The 14,278-nt window shown below is 52.2% G+C and overlaps 1 protein-coding gene and 1 long non-coding RNA gene across 2 annotated transcripts in view; one reads left to right on the top strand and one right to left on the bottom strand.

Moving 5' to 3' along the window:
* Positions 1-3,710: 3,710 nt before the first annotated feature.
* LOC140709093 (uncharacterized) lies at positions 3,711-14,216 on the bottom strand. Its single transcript, XR_012089459.1, has 2 exons — positions 9,356-14,216; positions 3,711-3,946 (listed from the first exon to the last, which is right to left on the bottom strand). It is a non-coding gene; the product is annotated as an uncharacterized lncRNA (long non-coding RNA).
* The window catches only part of CYTH4 (cytohesin 4), a 32,476-nt gene continuing 22,677 nt past the window's right edge, over positions 4,480-14,278 (top strand). Inside the window, exon 1 of the mRNA XM_007975697.3 lies at positions 4,480-4,615. Within this exon, the coding sequence (XP_007973888.1) occupies positions 4,597-4,615 (19 nt within the window). The 5' untranslated portion in view covers positions 4,480-4,596. The remainder of the gene's footprint in view (positions 4,616-14,278) is intronic.

Below are 14,278 nucleotides of genomic sequence, written 5' to 3'. Positions count from 1 at the left end.
TGGGCTCACAGGCAGACCTTCAGCAGCCTCAAGATGCTGGGATGCTCCACTCTGCGAGCCTCCAGGATGCTGCCTCCAGTTCTGAGTCCTTGAGAAAAAAATCAGAAATCAGAGAAAATGGGGAAGGGGAAAGATCACAGAGAGGGTTCACTCTCCCAACACACACCTTGCCCACCACCTGCCACCTCCCACCTGGCCTAGTGACTCAACCATGTGCCCCATGAGGGCAGGACATTTGTCTGTGCCAATGCCAGGAACAGTGCGTGGCTCACAGCAGGCCTTCAATAAACATCAAAGGAATAAATAAATGAATGAATGGACGGATGGATGAATGGATGGATGGATGGATGGATGGATGGATGGATGGATGGATGGGCACTCTGACTGTGCAGCCAAAATGGGCTCAAGGGCAGATTCTGCTTCTAACTCACTCTATTAAGTCCCTTCCCTCTCCCAGTCTCAGTTTCCCATCTGTAAGATGAGGCCATGGAATTAGACCTCCTCTAAGCTTCTTCCATCTCTCTTGCCCTTGGGCCATTGGCATCACGTGAGGAATTCTGAGCTTTTGGACAAACAGAAAGTGTTACCCAGATGGTTTTGCTATGATTTGATTAAGGTGCTAGGCCCTTCCTATCTCTCCCTGAGGGAAGAGCAGGGAGGGAGGAGGGCAGGCCGGTGAACTTCTGAAATGTTTAAAGTGATGCTTGTACAAGCTGAGTGTGGGGATCTGAAGTCAGACAGTTCAGGGCTTGAATCTGAACTTTGCCTCCTCCTGACTGTGTGACCTTGGGCAACTGACTTAACCTCTCTGAACTCAGTTCCCTCATCTATAAAAGAGGGATTGTAATAATGTTATTTGTTGGATGGTGGAAAAGGTTAAATGAGATGACAAGTACTTAGCACAGTGTCTGGCACTCCATAGCAGGCACTCCAGAAACAGCAGTGGTGGTTATTTTAGGACCTCACAGATCCCATGTTTGGAGAATCTCATTTGTTGTCCCAGATACACAGGTGGGAACCAAAGCCCGATGTACTGCAGAAGGACTAATCTCAGGCCAGAAAGAGTTTTAAGGGGATTCCTTCCCATTTTCATCCTTCCTCCTACCTGGAATGTAGGCATGATAGCTGGAGATCAAGCAGCCACTTTGGACCATGAGGAGAACTTGAGGACAGCAGCAGAAAGTTAGAAGGATCCTGGATCCATGCCCAGGCTGCTACCGGGGCAGCCCTGTGTTGTCCACTTCAGGCTTCTTTCTTGTAAGAGATTAATAAACCTCTAGTTTCTTTAAACCATTATTATTATGTGGGTTTTCTGTTTCATGTAGGCAAACCTAACCTGAACTGTCTTCATTTTGTAGATGATTTAAAATTATTAAAAATGAGGCTCAGAGGGGAAGGAAGAAGATCACACAGCTCACAAGAGCTGAGTCAGGATTCGAATCCAGTTCTCTGTGACTCCCCTGGGTCCAGCTTCCTTCTCTCCCATTGCCTGTGCTATTGGTTCCCAGCTAATCTTGCAGCCAAACCTAGACAGGGAGTGACAGCGAAAATGATGAAGTCAGTTCTGCCAAACTTTTTGCTGCCCACAGTGAAAAGTCTCTCCCTCCCAGGCTGACTGCATATAAGCTGTTAAACACGACCAGGGTTGTGGGAGAGAGGGAGGGGAGGTGTTATCGCAACAGGCTTCACAGAGGAGGTGGTATTTGAGGTATATATTAGAGAATAAGACAGTAACAATAACTGAACCACACGACCGTGACCATCCATCAGACAAAAGGGAAGTGCCGGATGCCAAACCGTGGCCCGGGGCAAGGCACATTTACTGGGTCAGACAGGTCAGCGTTCCCCAAGGCCATCCCAGGTTCGGTGGTTTACTAGGTGGACTCCCAGGACTCAGCGCATGGTCATACTTAACAGCTATGATCTATGGCAGCGAAAGGACTCAAAGTCAAATCAGCAAAGGCGCAGTGGCAAAGTCCAGTGGAAACCAGGTGCAGCTTCCAAGAGTCCTCTCCCAACGGAGTCACACGGGACACGCTCAATTGCTCCAGCAACAAGTCATGAAAACACCTGTGAGATGGGATGCTACCAGGGATGCTAGGCAAATGGGGTAGGCTCAGTAAGCCACTCTCATCAGTTAGGGTGGTGGGAGCCCTCCCCAAATCCAAGCTCCCAGGTGCCAGCCAAGGGTCAACTTTGCAAGCATGACTTTTTAAAGATAGCAGTCTCCGGCCTGCAGTGTAAAGTCTTTCTGCATAGGGAATTATACCTTTCTCCATATTTCTAGGGGTTTTTTGTTTGTTTGTTTTGTTTGTTTTGTTTTGTTTTTTGAGACAGAGTCTCACTCTGTTGCCAGGCTGGAGTGCAGTGGCACGATCTCGACTCACTCCAACCTCCGACTCCCTGGTTCAAGCAATTCTCTCCCTTCAGCCTCCTGAATAGCTGGGATTACAGGCACCCGCCACCATGCCCAGCTAATTTTTGTATTTTTAGTAGAGACGGGGTTTCACCATGTTGGCCAGGATGGTCTCGATCTCCTGACCTCGTGATCTACCCGCCTCAGCCTCCCAAAGTGCTGGGATTACAGACGTGAGCCACCACACCCGGCCCAAATTTCTAGTTTTAAAATGGCCAGGGTCATGGTTTGTGGTTCCTCAGGCCCAAAGCAGTTGAGAAAAATCTAGTTTACCATGGAAATAATTGTAACAAGTTTTTCAGAAAATAACCATGAGTTATACAAGAACCCAGGTGGGGGCAGGGCAGGGGAGAAGCAGCGTGGGTGTGGGGTTCAAAAATCCTGAGCACACTAGACAGGGACTTAGTGGGCCTGGCTTCTGGGCCTGAATTGGCACTCACTCAAGTTCTGACTTGGTCAAGTGTTTCCCAGAATTAAGCCTCAGTTTTCTCTCCAAGGAAATGATAGCGTTGGATTTCTTCTGTATCAGTAAGCTTTGGCTGCTTAACAAAGCGTCTCAAAAGTTGGTGGCTTAAACCACAAAAACGTATTATTTCCCACAGTGCAACGGGTCAGCAGTTTGGGTGGGACTCCACTTAATCGTTCTTCTTCTGGTGTCCCCTGGCCTCACTGATGAGGCAGCAACCAGGGGACAGTCAGGACAGCCCAGCCTATCTCCTTGTGGTCTTCCAACAAGCTAGCCCAGGCTTGTTCTCATGGCAGCCGGGCAGGGGACTGAGAGCAAGAGCAGGAGCTGCAAGGCCTTTCAAAGCTCAGCCTCGAACATCACGGAACATCATTTCCGCCACGTGCTTTTGGTCAAAGACACGCCCAAGGCCAGCTCAGCTTCCAAGGAAGGAGAAATAGACTTCGCCCCTTGACGGCAGGAGTGGCGGCATAGTGAAAAGGAGGTGAACTTGTAGCTGGCTTTCACGTTCACTGTGATCTCCACCATGTTCCATTCATTCATTCATTCATTCTTTCATTCATTCATTCCACGCTTGCATACCCTCTATGTCCCCAGCATTTTACCACACACCAGGGCACAAAAGGTAACCTTGCCCTCATGGGACCTGGAGAGTAACAGGGAAGCAGATGAACAAATCTGCATGTGTCCTGAAGTTATAGGGAATTCGCATTTAATTTATACCTGTTTCTTTACAGCACAGCTTTTTCCAGAAAGGATTTGAACCAACCTGCCAGAAAAGACACAAGCAATAACATGATACATTTTAACCAAAGAAGAAAATTAGAATCAAAGGAGAAAGTGTTTATTGAGCACCTACTATGTCCCAAGAATCTCCAACACATCCTCTCACTCCATCGTTTCCATATCCCTGAGTTAGTGTTATTCCCCTTTCACAGATGAGCAAAGTGAGGCTGAGTAGCCCTAGCTGAGAGTCAAACAGCTGAGTCAGTCCCCAAAGTTCACACGACATCATAGAAAAGCCGTCGATGAGCTTTGGATTTAACGATGAGTTTCCCAGCAGCCTGGGGGAGAAGGAAAAATGGAACATATTACCCGATTGTTCACTAGACAAGAAAAAGCCAGATATTTCTTTGAAGGGAAGGAAAGTCCTTCCTAGCACTGAATTCATTTGTCTTTTCTTAAGTGGGAGTTGGAAGAGAGCTTGTGGGGTGGAACAGAGGGGGCCCTGCTAGGACTGTCCAAGTTGGGTGCTCCTATGGCATTCATGTAAGGAGGTTGCCAGGTAAATGCCCATGGTTCCCTGGAAAATGTTCATCCTCAGTGAACATCACCCTCGGTGTCTGTGCGTGTGTACGTGTGTGTGTACATATGCGTCCGTGTGTTTCTTTCTGTCTCACTGTCTTTCTCTTTTTTATGTGGCCCTCCCCTCACTTCATCTGTTTGTTTGTTTGTTTCCACCTCTGTCCCTCCCTGGCAAAGGTCCCTGCTGCTCAAAACTCTGCCAGTTTTTAGGAAGTGCTGTTGTGTCAAAAGCCTGCACACGAGACCCCAGTGGGCCAGGACTGACTTCCTCCCCACACAGCGCTGGGCGGGGCAAGCAGGAAGGGGCCCGTTACAGTCAAGGTGACGCATCCTCGCCGGGTCAGCCCGAGCAGCAGCTGGGTTGACAAGCGACAGGAACACGGGTCATCTTTTCCCCAGGGGTGTCGGAATGGACCTGTGCCACCCAGGTAAGCAACTGCAGTCCACCTCTCTGGGCCTCAGGGTGCTCTCTTTTAGAATGGGACGGCAGCCCCTGCCTCACAGGGTCCTAGATAAGGGAATACAGCACAGACGGAAAATGCAGCTGTGCGAAGCAAACATTTGTGGGCTCAGCCTAGGTGTCCAGTTGTGTTCTGGGGGCTGGGCACACAGCACTGAGCAAAGCAGACGCTGTTCCCCCCTTCACGGGCTTGTCCTCTAGAGGGAGAAACAGGCAGTGACTCTAATGTGATGCCGTACGTCAGTTGGTGGCAGGTAGGATGAAGAACAGTAAAGCAGGATAAGGAAGAGGGGGGTCCATGGTGGAAAAGGCCCCAAGAGGAGATGCTGTCTAATGAGGGACCTGAGGACGGTATCAGCTAAGGGTCCTTCTAAGGAACAAACATTTCAGCCAGAAGGAACGGCCAGTCCAAAGGCTCAGAGGTGAACTGAGAAAAGTGACTTGTGATTAAGATGATGACGTGATGTTGGTGACGGCAACACTTGTCTGGGTGATACAAGGGACTTGAGGTCCCTTTCTGGCCGGAGGCTGGGGTGATCTTTGGGGAGGCTGAGGATGCAGCCTAGAGCCAGGGGAGGGCCGGGAGTGAGCAACGGAGGCTCTGATTGAAACCCTCCCCAGCTACTAGGACAATGTGTCTGGGGAGAAAGAGGAGAAAGGAGGCTGCAAAGATGGTGAGGAAAAGAACATCAGGATTGTGTTTGGGGAGGTAAATCGAAGGCCCAGAAGAGGGGCCAAGTTTCTGTACCCTGGATGTCAGCGTTCTCCAGAGCTGCAACGGTTCTGGTGAACACGGCTGCTGGAATTCCAGAACCTGAAGGCTGGTGGGAGCTGTCTGCTCCCCAGGTCCAGATGACCTCAGCCTTGTCCAGGAGCACCCTGGCTTCAAATGCACCTAACATAGAGCAGCCTGGCCCCGCCCACTGGGCATCCCCCTTCCCCCCCGCCCCACCCCCAGATGGAAGCCTCAGGCCCCAGGGAACACAGTTAGAGAACCACTGATCCATTTCAACAGCCCCCCAGTGGCAGAAGGGAGAAAAGAGGCCAAGGGAGGAAAACAGCCTCTCTAAGGCGGGGGCAGGACCAAACCCTGTGCCCTGACTCCCTGTCCAGGGCTCACTCTCTGACCCCTGCCTCTCCTGTGGGCTTTGGAGGTTCCCAAGATCACAGCTCAGTGAGCACAGCTGGGGGGCACCTGGTCGGCACAGGGAGACCCAGCGAGGGGCAGCACCTGGCTCAGGCCTCTCAGCAGACAAGAGGGTAGGGATGAGGCGGGGAAGGCACCCACTGAGATGCAAGACCTCCGCCTGTGTGTCCAGCAGGGCACTTTGTCCTTTGGGGTCCTAACATACTAAGGTTACAGGGATGGCTGTCCCCATATTGCAGATAAGGAAACTGAGGCTCCCAGAGGTGAACTAGAGGCGAGGACTGACTTGCCTGAGGTCACACGGCCAGTCAGCAGCAGAGCAGGGCTGAGAACCTGAGGGAGAAAGCCCCAGGTTGGCCGGGGCTGTGGAGAGGGCATGGGAGGGGAGAATCTGCTTTGCTTCAGCTGGTACTAGGGAGGAAATGAATTAAATGGGGTCAATGCAGCGATGGATTAATGGGGTCAATTGGTTCTCCATTGAGTAGTTGGTCTTTTCATTCATTCACTCTACAAACGACCTTCCAGTGTGCTAAGGAGTGCTGGGGACAGCAGTGACCCAGCCATGGGCCTAACCTTGGGGCACCGGTGTTGGTCTGGAACGTTGGGGGCGGGGTGGAGAGGCAGGAGTCGGATCCTGCAGGACCCTGACCCAGCCGTGCAAATGGACACGGGCTTAGAGATGGGAGGAAGCAACTTTTCCCACTGGGGCAGAGGAGATCTGGGAAGACCTCCTGGAGGAGGAGGCCAGGGGGAGGGAGGAAAGGTCATTTCCCCGTTGCCCAGACTGGGTCTTAATTCAGGCTTCTCCGTGGCCCAGTGACTTCCCCTCTGTGAGTTCCGATTTGTCATGTCTACGTGGGTGCCATCGTCCTGGCCTGGCCTGGGGAAGCGGGGATTGGGAGTTAGCCAGACCTCGCTCAGGTTTCAGCTCTGCACCACCCTGCCAGTGGTCATGGTCTCTTCCTTCTGTGGGCCTCAGTTTTCCCACCTTTATTATGGACAGGCTGGTGAGTCAGGGTTCCCCAAGGCTGCCTCCCCTCCTCTCCTGAGGTGGGCCTGTGTCCGGAAGCAGGTAAGGCACCCTCCCCCAAGGCCTGCCGGGAAGATGAGAGCACCAGACAGCAAAGCCCCAGTGTGGCCAAAGATGAGCACTGCGCTGGTGCAGATAAGACAGGCAGGTGCAGTTAAAAATAGAGCCAGCTCGGCCCGCGGAGAGGAAGCCACACTCCGCAGAGCCTGTGGGGCTTGTGGGGCTGGGGAGGGGAGCAGCTCCACCCACACCCCCTCTGCCCCAAGGTCCCTCCTACTGAGACTTTGAGGGGCCTCTTTATTTAGGGCCCTGAGATGGGTCCTCCTCCTGCCCTGGAAAGGGGAAGTGAGGCCAGCTGTTCTGGAAGCAGGGCTGCAAGCTCAAAGATTTCTAAAAATACGATGGGAAAGAGGAAGGACAAAGAGGAAGTGGGGAGGAGCCGGGGAGACGGGCACATTCACCAGCCTGGGCACAAGGGCAACACCAGCCTGTGGGTTTGGGGTGGGGGTTCATGTCACACCTTGTGAGGCTGTGAGAAGCACAGAGATAAGTGAGAAGGAAACAGGGTCTGTGGTGGTGGTGGTAATTTTATTATTTGTGTGCATTATTATTAGTATTAAAAATACATCTCCCGGCCAGGCATGGTGGCTCACACCTATAATCCCAGCACTTTGGGAGGCCAAGGCAGGAGGATCACCAGAGGTCAGGAGTTCGAGATTAACCTGGCCAACATAGTGAAACCCCGTCTCTACTAAAAATACAAAAAAAATTTTAGCTGGGCGTGGTGGCAGGTGCCTGTAATTCCAGCTACTCCTCGGGAGGCTGACGCAAGAGAATCACTTGAACCTGGGAGGCGGAGGTTGCAGTGAGCCGAGATCACGCCACTGCAATTCAGCCTGGGTAACAGACAGAGAGACCATCTCAAAAAAACAAACAAACAACAACAACAACAAAAACCATATCCCATGAGCCTACACCAGTGCCTGAAACTCTGAAATGGGGAGGAATCTCCTCTTTTTAACAAATAGAGGAAGGGTCAGTGGGCTCCATGTGCACCATGTAAGATACAGCAAGCCCGGGGCCATCACCACCCTCCTGTGGATGCAGATGCTTTGACCAGTTGCCACCTGTTGGGGACAGGACCCCCGTCAGAAGGGGACAGGGGACTGAGGATTCGCGAACACACTTGTCAACCACAAGGGAGTATGAAAGGAGCTGTGTGTGGTAAAAACACAAGCAACCTGCTCACTATTCCCATGCAATCCCACTCCCCTGGGAACCGTGCCTCAGTTTCCCCAGCTCTACAGTGTTGGCTTTGCAGGGGTTAGGCGGGGGCAACGGCAGGCATCATTCTGCATCTTGCCTTTATTCTCAAACATGTAACCCTGTCAGAAACCCAGATTTAGCGTCCGACAGGTGTTTGATGATACCTATGAAGAGATCAGGCTTTGGAAAATCAACATCAGAGCTGTAGCCTCCGAGCCCCAGATGGGCCCAGATGTGAATCCCAGCTCTGCCACACTCCAGCTGTGTCACCTTTGGCGGGACACTTCACCTCTCTGAGTCTCAGGGGCCTCGCCTGTAAGATGAGCTTAGAAATACCTTTCCTTTCGGAGTGATTGTGGGATTCAATGAGAGAGTGGATGGGAAGAGCCCGGAACACACAGGGCCTGGCACACCACAGGTGCTCAGCCACCATGCCTTCCTTGACCAAGGGCGTGACTTGGTTATTGAGCCATGCAGATCCTAGAAACGCTGTGGGGAATGGGAAGGGGTGGGGGCAGGGATGGCTCCTCGGTGGAACCCAGGAGGACCCCTGAAAGGGGATCTGGAGGAGGAGATAAGGAGGGTCTGCTGGCAGAGAGTTAGAAGGAAGGGCATTCTGGGTGCAAGGAATGGCGGCGCAAAGGCTTTCGGAAGGCTAGAGCTCAGGGGAGCGAATAAAGGGCAGCCAGGGAGGCTGAGCACAGAGCTGGGGCAGGAGAGGCGCGCAGTGTGAGAGGAGCGTGGAGGGGACACACCAGGAGGACTGGTGAGATTTGCAGTCTTTGTCCCCAGGACAATGGGATGCCATGGGAAACTGGACCAGAATGGGTAGAAGAGGCAGGGAGGCATCCGAATGCCCTGAAGTCCCCTCAAGCAAAGTGATAGTTGCCGGGATGACAGTGGGACCGTGGAAGGGGAAAGAATTAGGCAGGACTTGGTGACGGAGGAGACCCAAGGGGTGAAAGCCAGGTGGGTGTCAGGGTGCCTCCTGGGGAAATGTGGACCATTTCCAGGGCTCAGGAATTCAGGAAGAGGACGGGGAGGAAGGAGCATTCTAGAAGTTCAATCTGGGGCACAATGACAGGAGCGGTGGTGACCAATACATATGGGGATAGTCGGATCTGAAGCTCAGAGGAGGGGCTGGAACACAGGATGTGTGAATGATTCCCTGGACCCTGAGGGCAGGTGGGAGCCAGGAGCTGGTGAAACCCCGTAGGGAGCAGGAAGGTCGGCCTTGGAGGAGCTTCAGGAACCCCATGACTCACCTCTGGCCGTCCGCACCATGGAGCATCCGAAGGAATGCTGGAGCCCACGCTGGCTTCTCTCAGACAAGCAGCCAGTCTGGAATCCGCTCGGCCTCCTCCAGCAGGTGCGCCCTGGGCAGAAACACAACCCCAGGCCAACAGGAAAACTGTATAAAGCCAACAAACAAAACAAAGCACAGTCGGATTGTTCACCTCCAAGGCAACCCGAGGTGACTGGTTTTTCTCTGTGGATGAGACTGACGGCCTCCCCGCCAGCTCCTGCCGGAAGAGTTCCAGAGCCAGCTTCCGGCACTGCCTCCCCAGCTGTCCCTGCTCTGTGTCTCCACACAGGTGGCCCCTTACACCTTCCATCCCTGCATGTCCCAAACAGTTTCAGAATCCATCTCTCCCGGGGCAGAGGCGTGGGGGTCAGCAAAACAGGGTGCGGATTCCAGCACTGCCACTTCCCATGCCTTACCTTCCTAAGCTTCAGTGTTTCAAACTGGAAAATACCTACTTCAAGATTAAATGACAGCACTTATACAGAGACTGGCATGGAGTAGGTGTTTGTGAGCTTAAAGTGTCACAAGAGTCTTGCTTTGTCCCCTGGTATAAAGTGTCCTCCCCCCTCCAACTCCCTCCTGGAAACAGGACTCTAGACCTGCAGAGGAAAGAAACTCCAGAGTGGGCCGGGCATCGTGGCTCACACCTGTAATCCCAGCACTTTGGGAGGCCGAGGCAGGTGGATCACCTGAGGTCAGGAGTTCGAGACCAGCCTGGCCAACATAGTGAAACCCCCTGTCTCTATTAAAAATACAAAAATTGGCCGGGCACAGTGACTCTTGACTGTAATCTCAGCACTTTGGGAGGCCGAGGTGGGCAGATTGTGAGATCAAGAGATCGAGACTATCCTGGCCAACATGGTGAAACCCCATCTCTACTAAAAATACGGAGATTGGCTGGATGTGGTGGCTCGTGTCTGTGGTCCCAGCTGCTCGGGAGGCTGAGACAGGAGAGTCCCTTGAGCCCAGGAGGCGGAGGCTGTAGTGAGCCAAGGTCGTGCCACTGCACTCCAGCCTGGTGACAGAGCGAGGGCTCCGTCTAAAAAAAAAAAAAAAAAAAAAAAAAAAAAAAAAAAAAATTAGCTGGGTGTGGTGGTATATGCCTGTAATCCCAGCTACTGAGGAGGCTGGGGCAGGAAAGTCCCTTGAGCCCGGGAAGCAGAGGTTGCAGTGAGCCAAGGTCATGTCACTGTACTCCAGCCTGGGTGACAGAGCAAGACTGTCTCTAAATAAATAAATAAATAAATAAATAAATAAATAAATAAATAAATAAAAAAGGAAACTCCAGAGTGGGTCACTAGGAGAATGGCAGGTGGGGCCACTCCCACTCCCACCCCTCAGTTCCTGGACCCTTGTGGACCGCCTGCTGGAGACAGAGCACCACACAGCGGTGGTAGATTTAGGGCGTATGGTGCCCCATCCAAGCAGGATGTCACCTCCAGGCTGACACCTCAGCTGCACCTTCTCAAGGCTGCCCCATCCCTCCACTCCATCAGGCCAGCACCTTCCAGTGAAATGCTAGAGAGGACCGGTGGATCTCATGGCCACGTGCTCACTTCAGACCACCTTCGATGTCGAGAGCATCCCTTGGTCTTCTGTGATGTTACGCGGTGTGCTGTGTTGGCGGGTCAAACACCCTAAGCCTCTGGATGGTGGTGCTGGCTGAGGCCCTGTGGGCAGGAAAGGCAAACACATTTCCAACACGTGTTGACTCCAGGCAAGATGGATGGTTCACTTTTGCAGAATAGAAGGGGTTTCATGGAATCAATTTGCTCCCTGGTCTTCTGGAGAAACGATGGGCTCAGCATGCGTCCCTGTTGCTGGCAGAGTGGACATTCCGCTCCCATGGGGTCATCCACCTGCCTCTTCTCCTGACTTCTGTGTTTCTGATCTTCCCATCTTCCTTCTTTCTGGCCTCCGACAAAGCAGTCAAGCCATTCACCACTGCCCATGATGCATGGATATTCTGACTTCAAGAAGCCATTTCTCTTTCCACAGGAAGTGGATGGCCAGGTGCCCTGCCTGAAGCCCTGCCCCCTGGGAGGACTTGCCCTCACCACCATCTTTCCAGGACACCTTTGAGCAGGGCTGTAGTTCAGTAGCTACCCGGTTTTCACTTGTGCCCAAACTCTGAGCCAACTCATTCTGCAGCCAACCTTGGCATTCTCCTCCATTGTCAGAAAGTCGTAAGAGACCCACCCATGTGGGTCATGGTGTAAGCAGAGGGATAGGCCCTGGTGCACCAGCAGCAGGTGTCACGAGGGTCTGGGCCACCTATCCCTGGAGCCTACTGGAGCCCTCTGTCTCTGCCCACATCTGCTCCTGCATGTACCGCTCACAAAGGGTTACTATTGGGCTCACTTGACCTTCTGACTTAGTGGGTCAGATGGAGCCATCTGGGCTACTTAGTTACATGATGTTCTGCGAGCTGGCACTCTATCTCTACCAGGACCCGGTGCCATTCCAGGAACTGTTTTCTGCATAGTATATAATTCTCTGCTAAAAGGAAGCAGCTGGAAGAAGCAGGCCATCCTCCCAACTGGGGAAGTGCTTGGGAATGTGACGAGGGCCATTGCTCCTGCATCCATTAGGTCTCAAGAGTGGCACCCACATCTGACATTTCCCTCAGGATATAGCTTTTTATTTACTCTCTTCGCTGTGGGGACAATGGGTCAGCTTCATGAATTTTCCAATAGCTATTCCCACTACAATGATTCTGACCCTGTGGGCCAAGGTACCCATATGGGGTCAAGAACCAAGGATGTTCATTCCAATTCTACATCTGTAGACCAGGAAAGCGGCCATGAATCAAGCAGACCCCCAGTGAGCTGGACCTGGCCAAGACTTCATTTATCACCTAGTCTCTATGCACCCCCACTCAAATGTGGCTTTGAAGACACTTCAGTCTTGAGCGCTGATGTCAACTTGGACCCTGTGTCCAACAATCCTCAGAATGTTTGGATATTCCCCTTTCCCCCACATACAGTTACTGGAGTTAATGGCCACAGGTGTTTTTAGGGAAGAACCAGGGAGTCATTGCCACATATACTTGCCACAGCGTTGCAGGACTCTTCCTTTGGGACCCAGCCTCTCCTTCAGTCCCAAGGTTCTGGATCTGAAAACTGGGGCAGGTCCTGAAACCAGGCAAGCGGTCTTGGCTTTTTATTGCAGGGCCTGCCCTTGGTCGGGGGGACTCCTGGGTGAGGCACCTCCCTTTGACTGAGGCTAGTGTCTGGGGAGGGAGTCAGCTGGGAGCCATCAGCAGGCTTTCCTCCCAGCAGCTGGGGGGATGGTGCCTTGGTCCTGAAGAGAGGGTGGATGCAGACAGCACCCATTGTACGCATGTTGGACTCAGCATATGTTGGATTCTTGCTGGGTGTTTGACAAAGTTTAGCTCTTTCCTTCCTGACAGCTGCCCTCTGAGGCAAGGGTTATGATTCATATTCCACAGATGAAGATGCTGTATTAGGTATATCTCAGGTTTAGCTGCTTAAAGAGACTCAGAATAACAGTGACCGAAACATTCTCAAAACTGATTTCTCTCTCATTGAAAAGTCCAAATGGATAGGTGGTCCAGGTGAATATGATGAGTCTTCTCCACACCACTGCCTGGGGACCTGGGCTCCATCTAGCCTGGTGTCCTGCCATCTCCACATGGGGCTTTAATCTCAACATCCACGATGCCTGCTTAGTCATGAGAGGGAGAAGTAGGGAAAGGGAGCATTCAACATTCCTTCTGCATTCTTTTGGGGGAAATGATGTCTATCCTTGTAAAACCTTTAAGAAATGCAGCCAGGCACTTCCCGACACTGGAACTTGAAGGTCAGTGAGGATTTGGGCAGGCAGACAGGAGAAGGCATCCCAGAGTAGAGAAGCTGCCTGGGCAAACACAGGGAAGTGGGACCGAGTCCTGGATGGCTCTGCAACAGAGAGGAGCTGGCAGGCTGGACTGGCAGGCTCTTGTTGGGAATGGCAGGGAATAAGTCTCGCTGCCAAGGCTGGAGAGGTTGTGGAGGCCCCAGGCCCAGGATGAGGACTCTCTCTCTGAGTAATAGGGAGGCCATATTACTCAGAGGAGAGTGTTGTGGATGAAACTGAAGCCACCATGAAGCATGAAGATAGGACAGCTGATCTAGTTGTGGGCATCATCATAGCACCTTGCATAGAATGCCAGCACATACAAATCTTATTTAATTTATTCATTTCCAAGTGGAGATGAAAGAGCACAGGCTTTGGAGTCAGCCCAATTCAAGGTCCCATCCTGGCTCAGTGACCACTTCCCTGTGGGACCTTGGTTGAGTCACCTCACCTCTCTGAGCCTCAGTATCTGGGGGCAGGGACTACAAAATATCCCCCAAATCCAGCCTCCCCATTTTACATAGTAAGGACATCAGGACCATCCTGATACAAGCTCATTTCCCAGCCTCCCTTGCAGCTAGGTGTGGCCACATGACTACATTCTGGCCAATGGGATGTGAGGAAAATGGTATGCCACTTCCTGGTTGTTCAAATAAATAAGTGAATAAATAATGAGCCCGTGAGTTAGTGGAGGAGGGGATTCAAGTTCCAGGGAAGGAATGCATGCCTTCAGCAAGTGTTTAACTGAGTGCTTACGACAGGTCAGACTCTTTCTGGGTGCTGGGGACACAGCAGTGAGCAAAAGAATAGAACAGCTGAACTCTCATGGAGCCAAGAGTCTTAACAGGAGGGACAGAAAAGATAAAAGGAAACAAGATCCTTTCAGGGGGTGTCTATCCAGGGGGTGGGAGAAACAGGAAGCAGGGCAGGAGGGGAGGAAGCAGGGGCTGCTTTAGACAGGGCAGTCAGGGGAGGCCTCCTGGAGGAGATGGGCCTCTGTGAAGAGGGCAAACCCTGGGTTTCT

This window comes from Chlorocebus sabaeus, chromosome 19, assembly GCF_047675955.1.
Source record: "Chlorocebus sabaeus isolate Y175 chromosome 19, mChlSab1.0.hap1, whole genome shotgun sequence".
Lineage (NCBI taxonomy): Eukaryota > Metazoa > Chordata > Mammalia > Primates > Cercopithecidae > Chlorocebus > Chlorocebus sabaeus.
The sequence above is the reverse complement of the archived record's forward strand: the minus strand, read 5'-3'. Positions and strand labels throughout refer to the sequence as shown.